This window comes from Somniosus microcephalus, chromosome 24, assembly GCF_052327205.1.
Source record: "Somniosus microcephalus isolate GS21.2 chromosome 24, FLI_Smic_1.0, whole genome shotgun sequence".
In the NCBI taxonomy this organism is placed as follows: domain Eukaryota; kingdom Metazoa; phylum Chordata; class Chondrichthyes; order Squaliformes; family Somniosidae; genus Somniosus; species Somniosus microcephalus.
In genome coordinates this window covers 12,035,207-12,056,941 of record NC_141010.1, presented here as the reverse complement: position 1 = coordinate 12,056,941, position 21,735 = coordinate 12,035,207, and the positions used below count along the sequence as shown (strand labels likewise).

At 47.0% G+C, this 21,735-nt stretch overlaps 1 protein-coding gene across 1 annotated transcript in view; it reads left to right on the top strand.

Annotated features, from left to right (window-relative positions):
- The window catches only part of LOC147101065 (leucine-rich repeat-containing protein 37A3-like), a 142,232-nt gene extending 122,874 nt beyond the window's left edge, over nucleotides 1-19,358 (top strand). Inside the window, exons 10-14 of the mRNA XM_085966218.1 lie at nucleotides 271-375; nucleotides 11,265-11,338; nucleotides 11,464-11,524; nucleotides 15,349-15,506; nucleotides 18,456-19,358. Of these exons, the coding sequence (XP_085822344.1) occupies nucleotides 271-375; nucleotides 11,265-11,338; nucleotides 11,464-11,524; nucleotides 15,349-15,506; nucleotides 18,456-18,483 (426 nt within the window). The 3' untranslated portion in view covers nucleotides 18,484-19,358. The remainder of the gene's footprint in view (nucleotides 1-270; nucleotides 376-11,264; nucleotides 11,339-11,463; nucleotides 11,525-15,348; nucleotides 15,507-18,455) is intronic.
- The last annotated feature ends 2,377 nt before the right edge of the window (nucleotides 19,359-21,735 follow it).

The following is a 21,735-nucleotide window of genomic DNA, read 5'->3' as shown; positions in this document are numbered from 1 at the left end:
GGGTTAAAATGGTCGCCGGAGGAACCTCAAAGGGGAGGAGAGCAGAACTGCATTTTACTCGAGGCTTCCGCTTTTGAGAGGAACCAACGAAGGCTCATTGAAGCAAATGATGATGATTATTGCAATGCTGTAAACTCTAATTTGTTTGTGCCTTTGTCTACATACTAACACTCTCAAATACCTTTATCCTTTTCCATAATGTCATGATGTCTCTTTTGCAAGCTAAACTTTTTTTATTCATGCCATAACTAAATTCTGTTTCTGTTGTAGAAGGTGGTGAGTTTATCTGCAGTGGAGTATGGGCACAAGCTTCTGCTGGCTATCGCAGTTACTGTTGTAGTGATGATTATTATTGCAGTGGTTTGTCTAATAGAGGTAGGTTCTGCTCCTTACTATTTTGACATCCTCATTTGTGTTTGAAAGGAATACCTATAATGCTGGTGCAGAGCCTCACTGAACGGGAATGCAGATCGAAGAATCGGGCACGGTGATCAGCAACCCAATTCATAGTGCTCCCAATTTTCTAGTCATTAAAATTAATGACCAGAAAATGGGTAGCACCGCAAATTGGGTGCACTGCCCCCTGTGCCTGATCCAAGCAAGATTCTGCAAGGGGAGTGGAGTCTCAGTATGTTTACCCTTAAATTGTCAAATGCTTGTCCCTGCCTACACAGAGTTGGTTGGCATTTCCAGTATCACTATTTGGAGGGATTATTTTGAGTGGCATTGGTAAACATTAGCCATCTGGTAAAAATTAATAAAAACCTAGTAAGCATAAGCCAATTTAGACATGGCAGCAGCTGGGTGACTGTTCATTATGTGTTTTTGTTTTAAGTGACAAATTGCGCACCAGAAAACAATAATCTGTTGTTCACCTCAGGTAGGTGTCAATGAGAATTTTGAGGAGCAGGTTAATGAGACTGAATTTATATCCCATTTTATGAGACAAACAGAAGGCAAATTCCTCACAATCCTTAAAAAAAGGCATCTGCAGTCTCAAATAACTAAAGGCAACCTCAACAAGATCAAGAACACAAGACCATAGTCATAGAGTCATAGAGTTATACAGCACAGAAAGAGGCCCTTCGGCCCATCGCGCCCGCGCCGGCCATCAGGCCCTGTCTAATCTAATCCCATTTTCCAGCACTTGGTCTGTAGCCTTGTATGCTATGGCACTTCAAGTGCTCATCCAAATGCTTCTTGAATGTTGTGAGGGTTCCTGCCTCTACCACCCTTTCAGGCAGTGAGTTCCAGATTCCAACCACCCTCTGGGTGAAAAAGTTTTTCCTCAAATCCCCTCTAAACCTCCTGCCCCTTACCTTGAATCTATGCCCCCTTGTTATTGACCCCTCTACTAAGGGGAAAAGTTCCTTTCTATCCACCCTATCTATGCCCCTCATAATTTTGTATACCTCAATCAGGTCCCCCCTCAGCCTTCTCTGCTCCAAGGAAAACAACCCCAGCCTGTCCAGTCCCTCTTCATAGCTGAAGCGCTCCAGTTAAGGATGACAGAAGCCCTTAAAGCCCATCAAGCTCCTCCTCTAGTATCCTAACTCACCTAACCTAGTAGCCAGCTGCATTTTGAACACCCCTAAAATCCTTATTTTTATTCCTTGCCTGGCCGATTATTCCAAAAATCCTAATATCTATTTTAAATTTACTTTTCACTAACTTAAAGCTCAAGTCTTCAGATCCAGGAAATAATATCTGGGTTTACCTTCTCTATACCATTTAATATTTTAAACATCTTGATAGACACCCACCCCCCATCATAACTTTCTTCATTCAGAGCTTGAGTTTTGTAATCTTTCCTCAAAGCTTATCCCTTTACGCATGGGATCATCCTGGTTGCTCATATTTGCACCCACCAGTACATATACCTCCAATATATAATGTAGTAAACAAAACTGAACTCAATACTTCAGAGGGGTAATTTGATGACCCTGCACTCACAGCTGGGAGCCAAACACTCGCAGGGAGCATGAGCCAGAGAATCAGAGCTGCAGTGTGACTTCCTGGCTGGGAGTATGAATTCACAAATTATACTCTCAGGTGTGATCTGATCAGTACAGTATAAAGTCTTAGCATGACTGCTGTAGACCTGATAAAAGTCAATTTTGTGAGGACCGTCACCACCACTACTTCCCGGGCTATACTTCCTGTGAATGACACTCCCCACTGGGAGCGCTTGATTATGAAATCACCCCTCTGATTTCTATTTGTGCACAAATATAATAACTCTGAATTCACAACATATCATTTGATTTCACATGTTGGAGGGTAGTAATACACAGATTTACACACCTAAGTTGAGCTGAACACAGAAATCATAAGGTACTGTACAGCAGTGGTTTTAGTACTAAAAAGCCAGGGGTGAGTTCAGATCCCACTATGGCAAATTGTGAGATTAAATTCAATAAATATGGTTATCTGTGGGCTGGCACCAGGAAAGCAATGACCATGGAAGCTGTTGGACTATTGTAAGAATGCAACTGGTTCACAGATGTTCGTACATCAGTGAAGGGCTGACACGTGACTCCAATCCCACACGGCGGGCTGAATTTTGCTGGCGCTCAGAGGTCGGGTTCGGAGACGGGTCCGCTGCCAAAAGCCAAACGATTGACAGCAGGGCGGTGTCCTGCTCTAAACACGCCTCCTTGTGAGTTTCCCTAGTGCCGGTTCTGCCTGCGCTTGGCAGACACGGCACCAAGCGGCAGGTCATGCAATTGTGCTAGTTAAGAGGGTGTTTAAAGCAATTTAATCACCATTTTACCAGGTACAAAGCATTTTCCCAAGTTTTCCACGAGGTTCCCGTCGCTTGGGGATCATGTCAGGTAAGTAGGTCAGGTTCTGAACAACTCTCCATTTCTTTCATTAGGTGACAGCTGCAAAAGTGGTATAAAAGCAACCATTTTACAGCTGGTCACTTTCCAATCTCAGAAGCTTCAGCCTTCAGTATTTGGAACCCACCTTTGAGCTTTATGCACTTTTGAAGTGTTTGGAGTAATCTCTCTATCCACTGTCACCTCCTTGGAACAACCTATCTCAACATTGACAACACCTGCCATCTATTCCATCAGCATCGGTACCCTTGAAAAAAATCTCACCTTGGTTCCCAGAATCCCTCCTGTGCAATGTGCAACCAGGCTGCGTTGGTGTCCTGGGGAGATGTGTTCCGCCCATTGGAAGGGAAGAGAACCTCCCTGCGTGCTGTGACTCTCTCCATAAGCATGGGAGAGCCTGGGTGCAGCCGTGCACCTTTGTGCAGTGCTCGTCAGTGTTTGCAGCACCTCAATGCTGCAGAACACTGACAGCAGAACTGTCAAAGTCAATTTGGACATGGCCCCTTTAAGGAAACCGGCTGATGACGCGTCATCAAATGACATCATCAGACCCACTTCCTTTTAATTGGCCGGGAACCTCGCAGGGCAGGCTAAACAAGCCCCATCATCGTAAGCGTAAAATACTTGAGTGGCACGCCCTGTGGAAGTTCACCCTAGTTGTCTCTTTTCCGAGGAGAACTCGAATTACATCAATTTGAGACAGGAGGACAGCAGTTCAAATCTTGAAAACTTTTTAAATTAAAACATATGCAACAGGTTTCACTTAACGCCACACAAAAGAATCTCGTTAAACAGCTCTTGACATCTCAAAAAGTTTTAGCATTATCAAACCTGACCATTATCAGCAACAACTAAAGTTAGCTTCACTTTATCCAAAATAGTCACCAGGTTTCAATCAGCACTTTACTTGCTGCTAATGACATTTTTGGGTAAGACTTTTTCCCCCTTTATAAATAAAGGCATTCCATCTGTTTGCACCCATTTCTGTAAAATCCGATGTCGAATGATGATTGAACTGCCCTCTGCAGCACTGGGCGCTAACCTCATTGCCTGCTACTCCCATTATACAGAAAATACTGGTCCTGCTCCAGTTCTGCTAGTACACACAGATCCTGCTTCTCACTGAGCAATGGCCCTCTCCTTTGAACACTTTGCTCCCACAGAAAATGGCTGTTCTTGCTCCATAACCATTAGCAAGTGGCGACCTTGTCCATGGGCCAGTTGAAAGGTATGCAGAGTCCAAACAGTATTAATTGCCAACTAACTGCCCTGCTGAATCCCCATCATACCAAAAACTTGCCCACCCATACTCGTCATCCTCACATACAGCAGTTCCTTCTTAACCTACCAGTAGTACTGCAGCCGCTGCTAACATAAGAAATAGGAGCAGGCGTCAGCCATTCAGCCCCTCGAACTTGCTCCGCCATTCAATAAGATCATGGCTGATCTGATCTTGGCCTCAACTCCATTTCCCTGCCCGCTCCCCATAACCCTTGACTCCCCTATATTTCAAAAACCTGTCTATCTCCACCTTGAATATATTCAATGACCCAGCCTCCACAGCTCTCTGGGGGAGAGAATTCCAAAGATTCACGACCCCCTGAGAGAAGAAATTCCTCCTCATTTCCGTTTTAAATGTGTGACCCCTTATTCTGAAACTATGCCCCCTAGTTCTAGATTCCCCCACGAGGGGAAACATCCTCCCTGCATCTACCCTGTCAAGCCCCCTCAGAATCTTATACGTTTCAATATCCAATTTATAATCAAAAAAGTGCACAAAATGTTTTTTTTTAATTGGCTGTGTTCCTTATTTTGATTTTCAATACACCTCAAACAAAAAGTGCAGAGTAGCTGGACAAACTAAAAACTGGTTCACAAGGAAGTGCAGCAATGGCAAGAGGGGGGCGAGTAGCCATTTTGTTAGGGCTTCTTCATTCATGAATATAAATCAGTGATATAAATGAGATAATTCCATGAAATATGAGGTCCCGTGCAAATTTACAGCTTTTGATCTCAGCATGAAACAATACTTTGGACTAAGGGATTAAAAAGTCTTCCATGCATTATAGTTGTTGTCCGCACAAACCGAGGGTTATTGCTGAGTATTTTTTGATGTTTGAGCTAATGGTTTCCATCTCTCCTCAAAAAACCGCTTCCCTTGCATTACCAGTTGTTATGAACGTTAATGCAACATGTATAGCTGATTTTAGTTTGTTAAACCTTGACTAAAAGACTTCTGAGGGTACCTTGTGTAAAACTGCATAGCTTGTGACTTCTGATAACTGTAAATATCACACCTGATAAAGACTGGTGTTAAAGTCATGGAGAGAGTCTACAGAGTGCAAGGCAAGGCAAAAAGAATTGCAGTCACAAAACTGCACAAAGAGGCCTTGTTCTCTCTGATCGACAGAATGGTTGCAACAAGCAGTGCCATATTGATAGATGAGCAGGAGGAGGAGTAACAGGAGCAGAAGAAAGCAGCCACACAGATCAGACGACATAAGATGCTCACTCACAGTATCGGCTGGTATCCCAGAGAATCTGTGTAGTACAAGAGTGGGATAGCTGCATGTTACAAAGAAGCTTTACCTGAGGAGACTTTTGCTGAATAGGGAGGCAATTAACAACAAGGTATGCAATCTAATTTAATCAAATCTGCACTGCAATATCTGTAGCATTGCAAGCCACCCTAGCCCTCAACTTCTACAGCAGGAGATCCAGGAGGCATGTCCAGGATGATACAGGGCATCATCGATGGTATGCATGTAGCTCTTTAAGCACCTGCACACAAAGCTCAGCCCAACATTTACAGGAAGTGCTTCAGCTCTTTGCACAAATAGTCTGCAACTGTCACACAAAAACCAAGCGCACAAATGCGCCATTCCCTGGGAGTGCACAGGGCTCTGACATCCTCAGGCATTCATGTAGGCTTCAAGTTTTCCAAGAGGAAAGAAAGTTGGAAGGTTGACTGCTTAGAGAGTATAGCTAGATGCTGCAACCATGACTCATGAAAGCTATATGCCCAATAATATAACAGAGCAAGGCACATGCACATGGCAGAAGTCTCATATTCCAAACATCTGGTTTACTGAAGCAACACTTCAAACCACTAAGAGAGGTTTGCAATTTACCTCAAGGAGGGTTTTGAACATTATTGTGGAATGCTGCAAGCTGCAGAATATTGCGCTGGACAGAACCCTTATTATGGAAATGGCTGAAGAGTAGCCAGAAATCTTGGAAGAAGAGGAGGTGCAAGAACCCCAGTAACAGTAGTTATTGAAGAAAGGGAGACTGGCAATTGAGAGTTCATCGAAGATTTTGTTACATAATGAGCACCACACATGAAGCAGGAACTGATTAGCAGAACTGATTGATATCTTGGATCTACTGCTTGCTGTGTCTCGGTAGTTTACCCCTTTCACTTGCATATGCTTTGGTTGTGTACCTAACACTGGTGCATGCATTTCAGATGAGGCAATTAAAAGGCCGGATTTCAATGTACATCTGAAGTGTTCTGTATTTACTTGTGCAACGGCATGTAAGCATGATCAACGTGTGCTGTGCTGTCACACTGACCCCTAGTGCTTCATGTACTACTGTACTGTTCTTTTAATCATTAGCTTCTAAGTGAACCCGTAATTGAAGGCTACACTGAATGGCCTGAGATGGCCTTGAGATTGTGACTGCCTATTTAACTCCTTGTGCTAGTGGTCCAGAGACCCTTCACCTGTGCCAAGACTGCCCTGCAATGTACCTACTGGAAGTTTCTTGTCACGTATGCAGAAACCAGCATTGATTTCAGAGCCAGCCACCTGTTCCTGCGCTACTCCACATGTAATCTTGCTGGAGGATGAGTCCACACATAGGCCACTGATCTGGATGAGCACAGATCTTTGTATTGAAATGGGAGCCCAAGAATTCTCAGTCAAGTTTGTCTGGGTTCTGGCTCCAAGCACACTGAAGTTGCCATTATCACATTATAGAATGTAAAATGAAAAAAAAAGACTTACACTTATATCGCGCCTCTCACAATCTCAGGACATCCCAAAGCGCACTACAACCAATGGAGCACTTTTGACGTGTAGTCACTGTTGTCATGTAGGAAATGTGGCAGCCAATTTGCACACAGCAAGCTCCCACAAACAGCAAGATAATCTGCTTTGTTAGGTGTTGGTTGAGGGATAAATATTGTCCAGGACATCTGGGAAAACACCCCTGCTCTTCTTCGAAATAGTGCCACGAGGTCTCTTATGTCCACCTGAGAGGGCAGATGGGGCCTCAGTTTAACTTCTCATCCAAAAGACGGCACCTCCGATAGTGCAGCACTCCCTCAGTACTGCACTGGGAATGTCAACCTAGATTATGTGCTCAAGTCTCTAGATATATGCCTCAACAGGATCAATGGGAGCATTTATCAGGGATGATCTACTGTGCCTTCTATTTGCACTACTCAGATCTCCATAGCAATTGCCAAGTGGTCAGTCGCAGCATGCTATGTGGACCACGTTGCTCATGACTGCAGAAACCTGGATCGTGCACGACCCAATTTATCTACACCAGCTTACAGTGCATGATTGCAGTGACTGGCCAATGCTTTCATGCTTATATAATATCCTCCATTTGAAAGCAACTCAGCCAGACCAGAGGCCACGATGACCTTCTCCCTAGTACCAGCCCAACCATTTTAGAAACATAGAAAAATAGGAGTAGGAGTAGGCCATTCGGCCCTTCGAGCCTGCTCCGCCATTCAATATGATCATGGCTGATCCTCTATCTCAATACCATATTCCCGCTCTCTCCCCATACCCCTTGATGTCTTTTGTGTCTAGAAATCTATCTATCTCCTTCTTAAATATATTCAGTGACTTGGCCTCCACGGCCTTCTGTGGTAGAGAATTCCACAGGTTCACCACCCTCTGAGTGAAGAAATTTCTCCTCATCTCAGTCCTAAATGTCCTACCCCGTATCCTGAGACTGTGACCCCTCGTTCTAGACCCCCCAACCAGGGGAAACATCCTCCCTGTATCCAGTCTGTTTAGCCCTGTCAGAATTTTATACGTTTCAATGAGATCCCCTCTCATTCTTCTAAACTCTCGTGAATACAGGCCTAGTCGACCCATGCTGCTGACCAACGCTTCCTCCTGCACCTGTGCTCTGTGTCTCATCTGTGCTCTCCCCTCAAACTCATTGTAAGCTTCGATGATCCATATTTCTGGGCTTGTGCTTGTTTCCTCTGTAGGTGTTGAGCAAACTGCTCTGAACCCAATTTTGTCTGGTTGGAAGGAACCAGTCTCTTCATATCATGTACTGGGAGGGTTGCCACCAACACTCCAGGGTTGTCTTGAAATCTCCAAGACTTGGGGCGAGGAGGTTGGAGGCAGGAAGTTATGTAATGAAACCTCCCGGAAAACATCCAGAGTTGGCAATCCTATGCATTTGGCCTTCCTGTGTGATGGGCTGGTGTGCTCCTTGTGACGCACAAACTTCTTTGTGTGATGTACTGATGTCTTCTACCGTGGGTTCTCATCACGAGAGCAATGGAACATTGTTACTATTGGGCTTAGGTTATCTATAATGCTTTAACACTGTCACAATATATTGGCCTAGAAATTCGGGCTCCACCCAGCCAGCGATCGCTTCCTCACTTACCTGCTAGCGTCACAACAGCATGCTCTTCACCAACACTTCGGCAAGCGATGCGCCTCTTACTCTCTACAGCTCACCCACTTCATGAAAACAAGGCCCCAGGCCCAATCTCAGGCCCAAAAATAGGCACGTCCACATTTCTAGGCCATTATATTTTGCATGGTTGCTGAATCACTGTGGTCCTAAATGTTTGCAAACATTTTTGGCAATAAGATAAATAGTGCACATAATAGCTTTGAGGAAATGGTGATGGGGCAACAAAGCACAAGAGTGAAGCGATAAAGATCATAGGGCAGGCCGCAGACCCGGGGGAGGGGCTTACAGTGCTGTGAGGTTTAGATAGGTCTAGGCCAAGGAACCAAGAACAGGCCCAGGAGCAGAAGTGGAAGGCAAGTTCAGCGGTAGAATATCGTGAGGATATGGCTGTGATGGGCCGCGCCTCTAGCCAAGCTAACTATCGCCCCTTGACATTCAACGGCATTACCATCACTGAATCCCCCATCATCAACATCCTGGGGGGTCACCATTGACCAGGAACTTAACTGGACCAGCCACATTAATACGGTAGCAACAAGAGCAGGTCAGAGGCTAGGTATTCTGTGGCGAGTGTCTCACCTCCTGACTCCCCAAAGCCTTTCCGCCATCTACAAGGCACAAGTCAGGAGTGTGATGGAATACTCTCCACTTGCCTGGATGAGTGCAGCTCCAACAACACTCAAGAAGCTCGACACCATCCAAGATCAAGCAGCCCACTTGATTGGCACCCCATCCACCACCTTAAACATTCACTCCCTCCACCACCGGTGCACCGTGGCTGCAGTGTGTACCATCTACAAGATGCACTGCAGCAATTCGCCAAGGCTTCTTTGGCAGCACCTCCCAAACCTGTGACCTCTATCACCTAGAAGGACAAAGGCAGCAGGTGCAGGGGAACACCACCACCTCCAAGTTCCCCTCCAAGTCACACACCATCCTGACTTGGAAGTATATCACCGTTCCTTCATCGTCGCTGGGTCAAAATCCTGGAACTCCCTCCCTAACAGCACTGTGGGAGTACCTTCACCACACGGACTGCAGCGGTTCAAGAAAGCAGCTCACCGCCACCTTCTCAAGGGCAACTGGGGATGGGCAATAAATGTTGGCCTTGCCAGCGATGCCCACATCCCATGAACTAATAAAAAGAAAACATTTGGGGCGGCTAGTGTCTGGCTGCATTCATGGGCACAGGGCAAGCCCTAGCCCTGTAAAGAGTGAGAGCACAACAGTAGCCGTGAGCAAACGCCTGGCCCGAGGAAGCAGAGTACACCCACCCAGCAGTGAAGTACAGGCCAATTCCTTAGAAGTGGCTGGGAGTGGAACACAGGGCAAGGAGAGTGATGTAATAAAACTCACTACGCACTTGGTTTGAGTATAAAGCAAGGCTTTAATCAACTTGTTTCAGAACATGGAGGTCTAGTTGTATTTCACTAGCTCCTTGTCTTACAAAATGTCCCAGGCAAGCTGGGGCCGACGCCCGAGTATTTATACTCCTTGGACGGCGCCGCCAGCTGGCCGTCCAGCGTTATTTCACGAGTAGTTTCTTGATGAATGATGAGATTTATAACAGAGAGCAAGAAAAAAGATTAGGGCAGTGGGCCAATATGCAAGACCAGGATAATTTGTTGAAGGTTAGGCCCAGGAGCAGAGCTGTTTGCCAGATAGGTTTGCCAACCCTCCAGGATTGTCCTGGAGTCTCCAGGAATTGAGGATTAATCTCCAGGACACTGCTGTGAGCAACACCCGGGAGAAAAATCATAGGAGCATTAAAAAAAATGGTGTTTTTTTCTCATTTTCTTTGAACACTTTTTATTGGTTATAAAAATGTAGGAGTTGGGGGGGAAAAAAATGCTGTTTGACAGGCAAGAATCATACAATTGAGTCATGAAGAGTCTGTTCACTTTCCAATTGGTGTGGGAAGATAGTGTCCCATGAGGGTGGACATGTTGGGCGACCAATCGCGGGAGCATGGTGGCTGGGCAGTGGGAAGCGGGATGCCATGGTAATGAAACTTCCAGGAATGCATCCAGCCAGAGTTGGCAACCCTCGTGCCAGACCTGGAAGCAAAAGATATGCCCAACATTGGAGGACGGGCCAGGGAGCAGGAATGGAGGGTAGACAGGTGGAATCAACAAGTGATTGAGCCAGACAAGTCGGAGTAAGACTTGGCACCTGGTTTCCCAGCAACCAATGGCGCAGCTGGAAGCTGAATCGTCATTTATCACGACTGAAAAATGTCAATAAAAAAAAATAAAAACACCACACTCATTTGTGTGATTTTAAACTAACTTTAGAGGAAAGTGATTGGTATAATATAAATCAGACTAAAAATGAGAAAATACACAGTAGCAAAAATGAACGATTGTTATCCTGCAACGTAGACAAATACAAATGGGCAAGTTTTACATTTTTGCACTACTGGTGCTGCGCAGCGCATGGCGGGAGCACACATCATAATACTGGGCACAAAGGGTGTTGTGCCTATTATGTAGGCCGCCCATCTTCAGTTAAGTTAATCCCCCACTCCTAATATTCCAATATGCAATCCCGGCATGTGATGGAATGCAAAAGTGGATCATTCTTTTTCAGTTCTGCATTAGATTACTGCTTTTTATATCATTTTGTTTTAAAACCGCTGCTGTATGCTGTTTTTTTGATCATATATCCTGAGCATATTAAGAACAGTTCATTGATTTGTGGGAAAAAAATCTCTTTTAACTTTTTCATTTTTGATAATAGATTTGCTCTCAAAGGTCGGAATCAAAGACGCCTTATGCTGCGGGAGATGCTGGTTTTAAAAAGCAATCTAAGAGGTAAACATTCCGTTTGCAATAAGCTTTGAAATGTAATGTTCCATTCTAGCTCTTACAACCCATGTCTTTTTATGTAAAACAAACCCATAGAAATGTCAACAGTTCTGTGTGTTTTGTGCACACAGCCCTCTGAAGAAAGTTACAGATCGAATAACTGGGAAGAGTTCATCAAAAGATGCACAAAAGGTAACATCTCAATTGAAAGAAAGGCACTTATTTTTTTCTTCCATTCACTAACCTTAGTGGGAAAATACATGCATGAAGCAGTGCTCCTTGCTTTAACTTACGGGGTACGGTAGCATAGTGGCTATGTTGCTGGACTAGTAATCCAGAGGCCTTGACTAATGATCCGGAGACGTCAGTTCTAAATCCCACCACGGCAGCTGGGGGTATTTAAATTCAGTTAATTAATTAAATCTGGAATAAAAAGCTAGTATCAGTAACGGTGACCATGGATTGTTGTAAAAACCCATCGGGTTCACTAATGTCCTTTAGGGAAGGAGAGCTGCCGTCCTTACCCGCTCCGGCCTATATGTGACTCCAGACCCACAGCCATGTGGTTGACTCTTAACTGCCCCTCTGAAATGGCCTAGCAAGCCACCCAGTTGTATCAAACTGCTATGAAAAGAATAAAACCAGATGGACCTCCCGGCTTCAACCAAGGCAACGGATTTGGACACGACAAAGGCAAAGTCAGCCCAGTCGACCCTACAAAGTCTAACATCTAGGGACTTGCGCCAAAATTAGGAGGGGTATCCCACAGACTGGTCAAGCAACAACCTGACATATACTCACAGACCTTTCAGCCAACTGTCTGCCAGACTGTCCCATTGGCAGAACAGACCCACCAGAGGTGGCAGCACAGTGGTACACAGTCGGAAGGCAGTGGCCCTGGGAGTCCTCAATGTTAACTCCGAATCACGCGAAGTCTCATGGCTTGAGGTCAAACATGGGCAAGGAAACCTCCTGCTGATTACCACCTCCCGCCCTCCCATCAGCTGATGAATCAGTACTCCTCCATGTTGAACACCACTTGGAAGAAGCATTGAGGGTAGCAAGGGCACAGAATGTACTCTGGGTGGGGGACTTCAATGTCCATCACCAAGAGTGGGCTCGGTAGCACCAATGCTGGCAGAGCCCTGAAGGGCATAGCTGCCAGACTGGGCCTGCGGCAGGTGTTGAGAGAACCAACACGAGTGGAAAAACCTACTTGACCTCGTCCTCACCAATACACCTGTCACAGATGCATCTGTCCATGACAGCATTGGTAGCAGTGATCACCGCACAGTCATTGTGGAGACGAAGTCCCGTTTTCACACTGAGGACACCCTCCATCAGTTGTGGTTATTGGAGGCCATCATCTCAGCCCCATGACATCAATGCATCTACAACTGTGCTAAATGGGATAGATTCAGAACAGATCTAGCAGCTCAAAACTGGGCATCCATGAGGCGCTGTGGGCCATCAGCAGCAGCAGCAGAATTGTATTCCACCACAATCTGTAACCTCATGGCCCGGCATATCCCTCACTCTACCATTACCATCAAGCCAGGGGACCAACCCTAGTTCAATGATGAGTGTAGAAAAGCATGCCAGGAGCAGCACCAGGCGTACCTAAAAATGAGGTGCCATCATGGGGAAGCTGCAACACAGGACTACATGCATGCTAAACAACGGAATCAGCATATTATAGACAGAACTAACCGATGCCACAACCAACGGATCAGATCAAAGCTCTGCAGTTCTGCCACATCCAGTCGTAAATGGTGGTGGACAGTTAAACACCTAACAGGAGGAGGAGGCTCCATGAACATCCCCATCCTCAAGGATGGCGAAGCCCAGCATGCGAGTGCAAAAGACAAGCGTTTGCAACCATTTTTAGCCAGAAGTGCCAAGTGGATGATCCATCTCGGCCTCCTCCTGAGGTCCCCACCATCACAGAAGCCAGTCGTCAGCCAATTCGATTCACTCCATGTGATATCAAGAAACGGCTGAGCTCACTGGATACAGCAAAGGATATGGGCCACGACAATATCCCGGCTATCGTGCTGAAGACTTGTGCTCCAGAACTAACCACGTATCTAGCCAAGATGTTCCAGTACAGCGACAGCACTGGCATCAACCCGACAAAATGGAAAATTGCCCAGGTATGCCCTGTCCACAAAAAGCAGGCCATATCCAATCTGGCCAATTATTGCCCCATCAGTCTACTCTCAATCATCAGCAAAGCGATGGAAGGTGTCATCGACAGTGCTATCAAGTGGCACTTACTCACCAAAAACCTGCTCAACGATACTGTTTGGATTCCTCCAGGACCACTTGGCTCCAGACCTCATTACAGCCTTGGAACAAAAATGGTCAAAATTGCTGAATTCCAGAGGTGAGGTGAGAGTGACTGCCCTTGGCATCAAGGCAGCATTTGTGCAAGTGTGGCATCAAGGAGCCCTAGTAAAATAGAAGACAATGGGAATCAGGGGGAAACTCTCCACTGGCTGGAGTCATACCGAGCACAAAGAAAGATGGTTGTGGTTATTGGAGGTCATCATCTCAGCCCCATGGCATCGATGCAGGAGTTCCTCAGGGCAGTGTCCTCGGCCCAATCATATTCAGCTGTTTCATCAATGACCTTCCCTCAATCATAAGATCAGAAGTGAGGATGTTCACTGATGATTGCACAGTGTTCAGTTCCATTCGCAATTCCTCAGAAAATGAAGTAATCCGTGCACACATTCAGCAAGACCTAGACAACATTCAGGCTTGGGCTGATAAGTGGCAAGCAACATTTGCGCCACACAAATGCCAGGCAATCACCATCTCCAACAAGATCTCATCTAACCACCTCCCCTTGACATTCAATGGCATTACCCTCATCAAATCCCCTCCATCAACATCCTAGGGGTCACCATTGACCAGAAACTTAATTGAATCAGCCACATAAATACTTTGACTACAAGAGCAGGTCAGAGGCTAGGTATTCTGCGGCGAGTGTCTTGCCTCCTGACTCCCCAAAGCCTTTCCACCATCTACAAAGCACGGTGGCACGGTGGCATAGTGGTTAGCACTGTTGCCTCACAGCGCCAGGGACCCGGGTTCAAATCTGGCCTCGGGCGACTGTGTGGAGTTTGCACATTCTCCCTGTGTCTGCGTGGGTTTCCTCCGGGTGCTCCGGTTTCCTCCCACAGTCCAAAGATGTGCAGGTTAGGTTGATTTGGCTATGATAAATTGACCCTTAGTGTTAGGGGATTAAATACGTGGGGTTACGGGAATAGGGTGGGATATGTGTCGGTGCAGGCTCGATGGGCTGAAATAGCCTCTATCTGCACTGTAGATTCTGTGATTCTGTGAAAGCACAAGTCAGGAATGTGATGGAATACTCGCCACTTGCCTGGATGAGTGCAGCTCCAACAACACTCAAGAAGCTCAACACCATCCAGGACAAAGCAACCCGCTTGATTGGCACCCCATCCATCACCTTAAACATTCGCTCCCTCCACCGCCAGTGCACCATGGCTGCAGTGTGTACCATCTACAAGATGCACTGCAGCAACTCGCCAAGGCTTCTTCGGCAGCACCTCCCAAACCCGTGACCTCTACCACCTAGAAGGACAAGGGCAGCAGGTGCATGGGAACACCACCACCTGCAAGTTCCCCTCCAAGTCACACACCATCCTGACTTGGAAATATATCGTCATTCCTTCATAATTGCTGGGTCAAAATCCTGGAACTCCCTCCCTAACAGCACTGTGGGAGTACCTTCACCACACGGACTGCAGCGGTTCAAGAAGGCGGCTCACCACCACCGTCTGAGGGGCAATTAGGGATGGGCAGAAAATGCCGGCCTTGCCAGCGACAGCCACATTCCGTGAATGAATAAAAATGAACTTTGCATCAACTTTTTCAATAAAATTAGTAAACAGAGCAAAATATTGCCCGAGAAAGATACTATTTAAATTTTTTGTCAGTTATTCACTTTTATCTAACTGAACTGAAATTACTACATTTGTTATCAGACACCCCTGTTAGAAGATGACGTGGACCTTCCAAAGCCGCTTTGGCTTCAAGATTTGTACCAGCCACTGGATTCAGTTCGTAAGAAATCAATGGGTCATGGGTCACATTACAAAGAATCCTCAGATGAGGAAGAAGTATTTAGCAGAGCTAATATGAGGTAAACTAAATCTTGCAGACAGCGTAAATCTGTCAACAGCTGATGTCAAAAATGTTAATTTAACCCTACATTACTATTTCTAACATTATGTTTAGTGTACTTACTACCAGGGAATGATTATAAGACTGAAATGTAATCAAAGGGCTCAAACGATGTAATAAACCAAGGGGAACAGCAGAAGTTTGTACAATACAAGGGGAGAATCCAGACACCAAGCAGGAGTTGAGAGACATTTTATGGGAGGTGAACGAAGATGTGGCTACTGAGGTTAAAAGGCACGTGGGTTTATGGAGGGAATTCTGGAGTGCAGGGATATTGGTGTAGATTTTCACCTTGCCACCTTGGCATACTGGTGATACGGATCAGCTGCCTCTTATAGAAACCACCTAATTATCATTTCCATTCCTTTTAATGGAAATGAAATGCAGGCAAATGCCAGAGTGGACAGTTGAGATCCGCAACGCCAGTTTCATGCTTAGACGGCAAATTCAGAATCGACCCCATTACGACTGAAGACTTTATCACCAATACTTGAGCAGAGAGTGGGAGAAATACACAGTAGAGCAGAATCGTAAAACAATAGGGGCCTAGATAGAGTGGATGAGGAAGGATCTATTTCCCATAGCAGTGAGGTCAATAACCCGGGGGCACAGATTTAAAGCAATAGGTAGGAGGATTAGAGGGGAGTTGAGGAGAAATGTTTTCACCCAGAGGGTGGTGGGGGTCTGGAACTCACTGCCTGAAAGGGTGGTGGAAGCAGAAACCCTCGTCACATTTAAAAAGTACTCGGGTATGCACTTGAAGTGTCGTAACCTACAGAGCTACGGACCAAGAGCTGGAAAGTGGGATTAGGCTGGAGAGCTCTTTTACGGTCAGCACAGACATGATGGGCCGAATGGCCTCCTTCTGTGCCGTAAATTTCTTTGATTCTGTACATGACACAGATTCAAAAAAGTGTCCATTGTTTACATGCAGGTAAAATGAAGTCCCGCCTCCATCCTAAAAATAAATCTTTATTTTTTACGTTAGTCAAAAAAGGCCTTTTTCTCTCGCGTGCCATTGATCCATCTAAGGAATAGAGTACATTTTGCATTTTTTCATATCTGCAGTATTGGGCCCCTTGGTAAGAAAATACCTCAGGAGTAATTCCACAATTCCTTGCTGTTAACTGGGAGCGTGCTCCCTTTGATCACAGAACTACCCCTCTGGACCAATTGGCTTTGTGATAGCCTCAGAACAATCCAAAGTGCTTTGCAGGCAATGTTATTACTTCTGAATAGCCATTGTTGTTACATAGACAAACATGCCAGCAATTTTCATTAAGCAAAATCCCACCTACAACAAGCGCTTAATCTGTAGCGCTGGTCAAGGGGGAAATGTTGGCCAGGGCACACGAGGAACTCCTTGCTCTCCAAGTAGTGCCATGGAATTTTACACCCACCTGAGAATGAGAAGGCAGACCTGGCCTTGGTTTGATGTCATATCCAAAATGCAGTACTTCCAAAAATGCTACATTCCTTCAAAAAGAAGGAACAAAAGACTTGCATTTATATAGCGTCTTTCACGGCCACCAGACATCTCAAAGTGCTTTACAGCCAATGAAGTACTATTGAAGTGTAGTCACTGTTGTAATGTGGGAAACGCGGCAGCCAATTTGCGCACAGCAACCTCCCACGAACAGCAATGTGATAATGACCAGATAATCTGGTGTTTTTGGTTATGTTGGTTGAGGGATAAACATTGGCCAGGACACCAGGGATAACTCCCCTACTCTTCTTCGAAATAGCGCCATGGGATCTTTTACATCCACCTGAGAGAGCAGACGGGGCCTTGGTTTAACATCTCATCCAAAAGACTGCACCTCCAGTGCAGCATTCCCTCAGTACTGCACTGGAGTGTCACCCTAGTTTTATGTACTCAAGTTCCTAGAGTGGGACTTTGAACTGACAACCTTCTGACTCAAAGGCAAGTGTGCTACCAACTGAGCCACAACTGAACACAAACTGCAGTAAAGTAGCAACCTACGCAGGTCACATGCTCGAGTCCATAGTGGGGCTTGAACCTACAACCCTTGGGGGGAAAAATTGGGTGAGTAGCGCCACCTCTTAGCGCCTAAAGAGGCAGTCAGTGGCTGTAGCGCCACTGGCTGCGCCTCCCGCGATATTCAGCAGGGGTGCTAATGGTGGCGTTAGACATTTGCGCTGCGCCGCCACCGATGACGTCATCGGTGTGCGCAGCGCCCCATTCACGCCCCGTTCGCGATATTTGGTAGCGAACGCCGCAGTTGCGCTGTTCGCTACCCGCGCCCGGTTCACGGGGCCTTACTGTGCCGGCAGAGGCACAAGTTAAGGTGGAGGTGCGGGGCGGCCGCTTTTTCGGCGGCCGCCTGCCAGCACCTCTGTCCCCGGCCTCTTGGTCCCCCCCCCTGCGGCAGTGCCAGCTGTTTCCCGAGAGCCCGGCACTTCTCCTTGGTGCCGGACTCTTTTGCCGGCACTCGCAATCGGGGCTCGCGCTGTTGCAGGCCCCTGCCCCTTAACATTGGGAGGAAGGCCTGCAGTACCGCAGCGTGCCGTGCCGCAGCGTGCTGCGAAGTTCACTTTCAGCACCCTAAGAGGGACGCGGAGCGCCTCGAGCCGCGCCCCGTCTCCCTCTAGGGGCACTTCAACTGAATTTGCGGCGATCGCTACTGCGGCGATCGCGGCGCAAATTCAAGCGCCCAGGCGAACTTTGCACCGCTTGGGCGCCTCAGGCCAATTTCTAGGCCTTGGACTCCTAGCTGAGAGCCAAGCTGGCAAGAAAAAAAAAGAAGGAAGAATAGGGGATAAATGGGACTGAAAATACTTGTATTTTATATTTCTCTATTAGTTCTCTATTTACTAGGAGGTGATATTAAAGTGCTTTTGTTGATGCAGGAGTCCTTCGTTTAACTAGAAGTTTGCTTTATTGTAGTGGACCCTCTGGCACCAGGACTCCGTAAGGACCCCTTTAGAAAAAGCAACACATTCGCTTCACAGGGAGCATCTTTCAAAGAGCCAGATACTTTGTTTGAGAAGAATTCCTTTTTTTTAATAAAATAATGTGCTAACACTTGTCAATTAATAGTTTTATAATACAAATATACTTTGTACTTTATATGCAAGAATTGAAACTGTTATTGCGATGTAACCAACCTGCAGAAATGTCTACTGTATATCACTGGTGAATAACAGTTCTTACAGTTTCAGCTTTAAAAAAATAAAAGACTTAAAATATGTATGAAATATAAAAATACTACTGCCTGATAATACACAGTAAAATAACAAGCCACGCACAGCTGCATTCACTTTATACAGCCACTGCTAAACGTTGTCTATTACAGCCTTTAAGACAGTATGTTTCATGAAAAAAATCTCTCAAATATAACTTCACCATTATTTAATAATTTGTGTAAAAATGTATGTAAATATTGACTGCAGTTAAGTGTTGCAGTAGTAAACTTCTGACCTGAAAGAGTGAGTTACAGTGTACCACACCCAAAGGTTGAGGCCACTGCACATCTACAAGTGTAGGAGTAATAGATTGCTATGTACAGCTCAAACTGTGGTCAATGTATGTTGTGTTATATCCTTGAGCTGAATTTATTTCAAAAATGGAGCTATTCTCATTCATTTTTTGAAGGCAGTAGCCTGTCTATGCCACCAGTCATATATTCTGGTCTATTGGCCACAAAACATCAGTTACTGAAGACTATTACTCAATGTCATCAATTAGACAAAGGTGAATCTATTTTCTTCCACAAGATGACTCTGTAACCAGTTATGTGTATTATTTCAATTAAAGAGTATAATAAACATGCACTGGGTCCAAATTACAGTGCAGTAGTTGGCTAATTTCTTAGATTGTTGCTAAATGTTGGCCCTGGAAACCCTCTGAACTGTTCCGACAGCTTATGACTCTGAAACCCTTGGCAGTTTCTTCTCAGCCTCCACTGGGTTGATGGCACTTCTTCACCCACACCCAATTCTTCCGGGTACTTTGTGCTCTGTCAATCACCTGATGCAACATAAAGGAAAGAAAGACTTACATTTATATAGCACCTTTCACAACCTCAGCACGTCCCAAAGCACTTTACAGCCAGTAGTGTAGTCACTGTTGTAGGAAACGTGGCAGCCAATTTGCAAGCTCCCACAAACAGCAATGTGATAATGACCAGATAGTCTGTTTTTGTTATGTTGATTGAGGGATAAATATTGGCCGCAGGACACTGGGGAGAACTCCCCTGCTCTTCTTCAAAATAGTCCCATGGGACCTTTTATGTTCACCTGAGAGAGCAGACAGGGCCTCAATTTAACATCTCATCTGAAAGACAGCGGGCTAGATTTTCAGTATAGACAGTTTTGGGGCGCTAACCTTAGCGCCCATCCGAAGTTAGCGCCCGCCCCAAAGTAGCGCCCCGTTGCCGGAAATTCAGTGGCTTCGCCCTAAGAGATTGGTGGAGCGCTAAAAGAGGCGTTCCACTCCAATCTTTAGGCGCTAAGCCGGCGGTCCAGAGGGATAGCGCCCAGGCGGGGCGCAGCGCGGGTGCGGTCATTTTTGGACTGACAGCAGACCCCGTGGCGCCGACCAGCTCTTAAAGGGGGAAGGGACGAATTGGTCTGCTGCCACGCCCTGCACACTGCAGCCTTGCAAAGAGGCCTCAACACTGCTGCTCAGCCCCAGGGAGTCATGGCAACGCCAGAGAAGGCCCGTCAGCGTGCCCTGCGCTTCTCAGAGGGTGATCTGGACATAATGGTCACAGCTCTGGAGGTGAGGTGCAAGATCTTGTTCCCAGAGAGTGGGAGGAAGCCAACCCACCACGACTACACCAAAGCCTGGAAGTAGATCGCCCAGAGGGTGACGTTCACCGGCGATGCCCCCAGGACCCACAAACAATGTCGTAAAAAATACAACGATCTGACCAGGATTGTGAAGGTGAGTAGCCTTTCCAGTCTCCTCCTCATTCTTGCATGTACACCTGACATGATGGGCAAAGGGAGCTGAAAGTCCTATTGGCCAGCCCTCAGCCAGCAGCATTAGGACAGTCATGAGCATCACATGGCCATTCGGCACTCTACACTTTGTCCAAGCTATTCCACCATGGGAGGCAGTGCACAGTACATCAGGGCTTCACTCTGTCCACGCTATTCCACCATGGGAGGCAGTGCACACTACATCAGGGCTTCACTCTGTCCACGCTATTCCACCATGGGAGGCAGTGCACACTACATCAGGGCTTCACTCTGTCCACGCTATTCCACCATGGGAGGCAGTGCACATTACATCAGGGCTTCACTGCGCACTTACAGCCCGTCCTTTCTCTTGCAGGCTAAAGTAGCGTTTAATCGCCAGGCGCGTGCCAGGGGTGGCCGCGCCAAGCTGCAGAAGCTCACTCGGCTGGAGGAGCGCATGTGTGTGCTCATGGGAGCCCATGTGATTGTCCCCACAGCGTGCGGAGTATCCGACCCTCCACTGCCCGGCAATGGTAAGGACCTCGCCTTTTGGCCCTCTCGCGTCGCACTGGCCCATCCGAGCTACCTCCTTTGCCACTGTCCCACCAATGCGCTGAATGCCACCAGTCCTAACTCCCTCGCTGACGCCGTCTCCTCACTCTGAAGCTACTCTTGTGCATTCCTGCTTTCAGCTGGTGACGACCAGGACCCTGAAGCTGCCAGTGACAGCACCTCCGACGAGGAGGAGGAGGAGGAGCAAGCCGGACCTTCGGGGGAACAGTCACGTCCCGCAGGAGAGGAGGAAATGCTTGACACCTCCTCACTGGACGAGTGCCTGGAGGAACTGTCGCAGGGCAATGCAGCTTCTGGGACCAGTGGCGTCCAGCCACCCAGGAGCCGTGCGCATGGCCCGCGGCCTTCCCCCCAAAGGGGGGAAGGATCAGAGGGGAGTGCTGCTGTTCGGCACACTCACCGCCACCAACGCGGCAAGGGTCCCCTAGTTCGGCCCCCACCTCCCCAGCGGGAGAGTCGCGACTCCAGTCCGGACACCTTCACCTCAGAGGAGGTGCGGAAGCTGGATAAGATGGCCGAGGATTCGGACCGGCGCCACACGGAGCTCATGAGCATGGTGGGGCGCATGCCTGAGGCCATCGAGTCGCTGGCGACCAGTGTGCGCGAGTTCGGGGCAGCAACTGCCGCGAGTGGCCGCATGCTGACTGATGCCGTCAAGACCCTGGCGGCTGTGATGCGCGCGCACACCA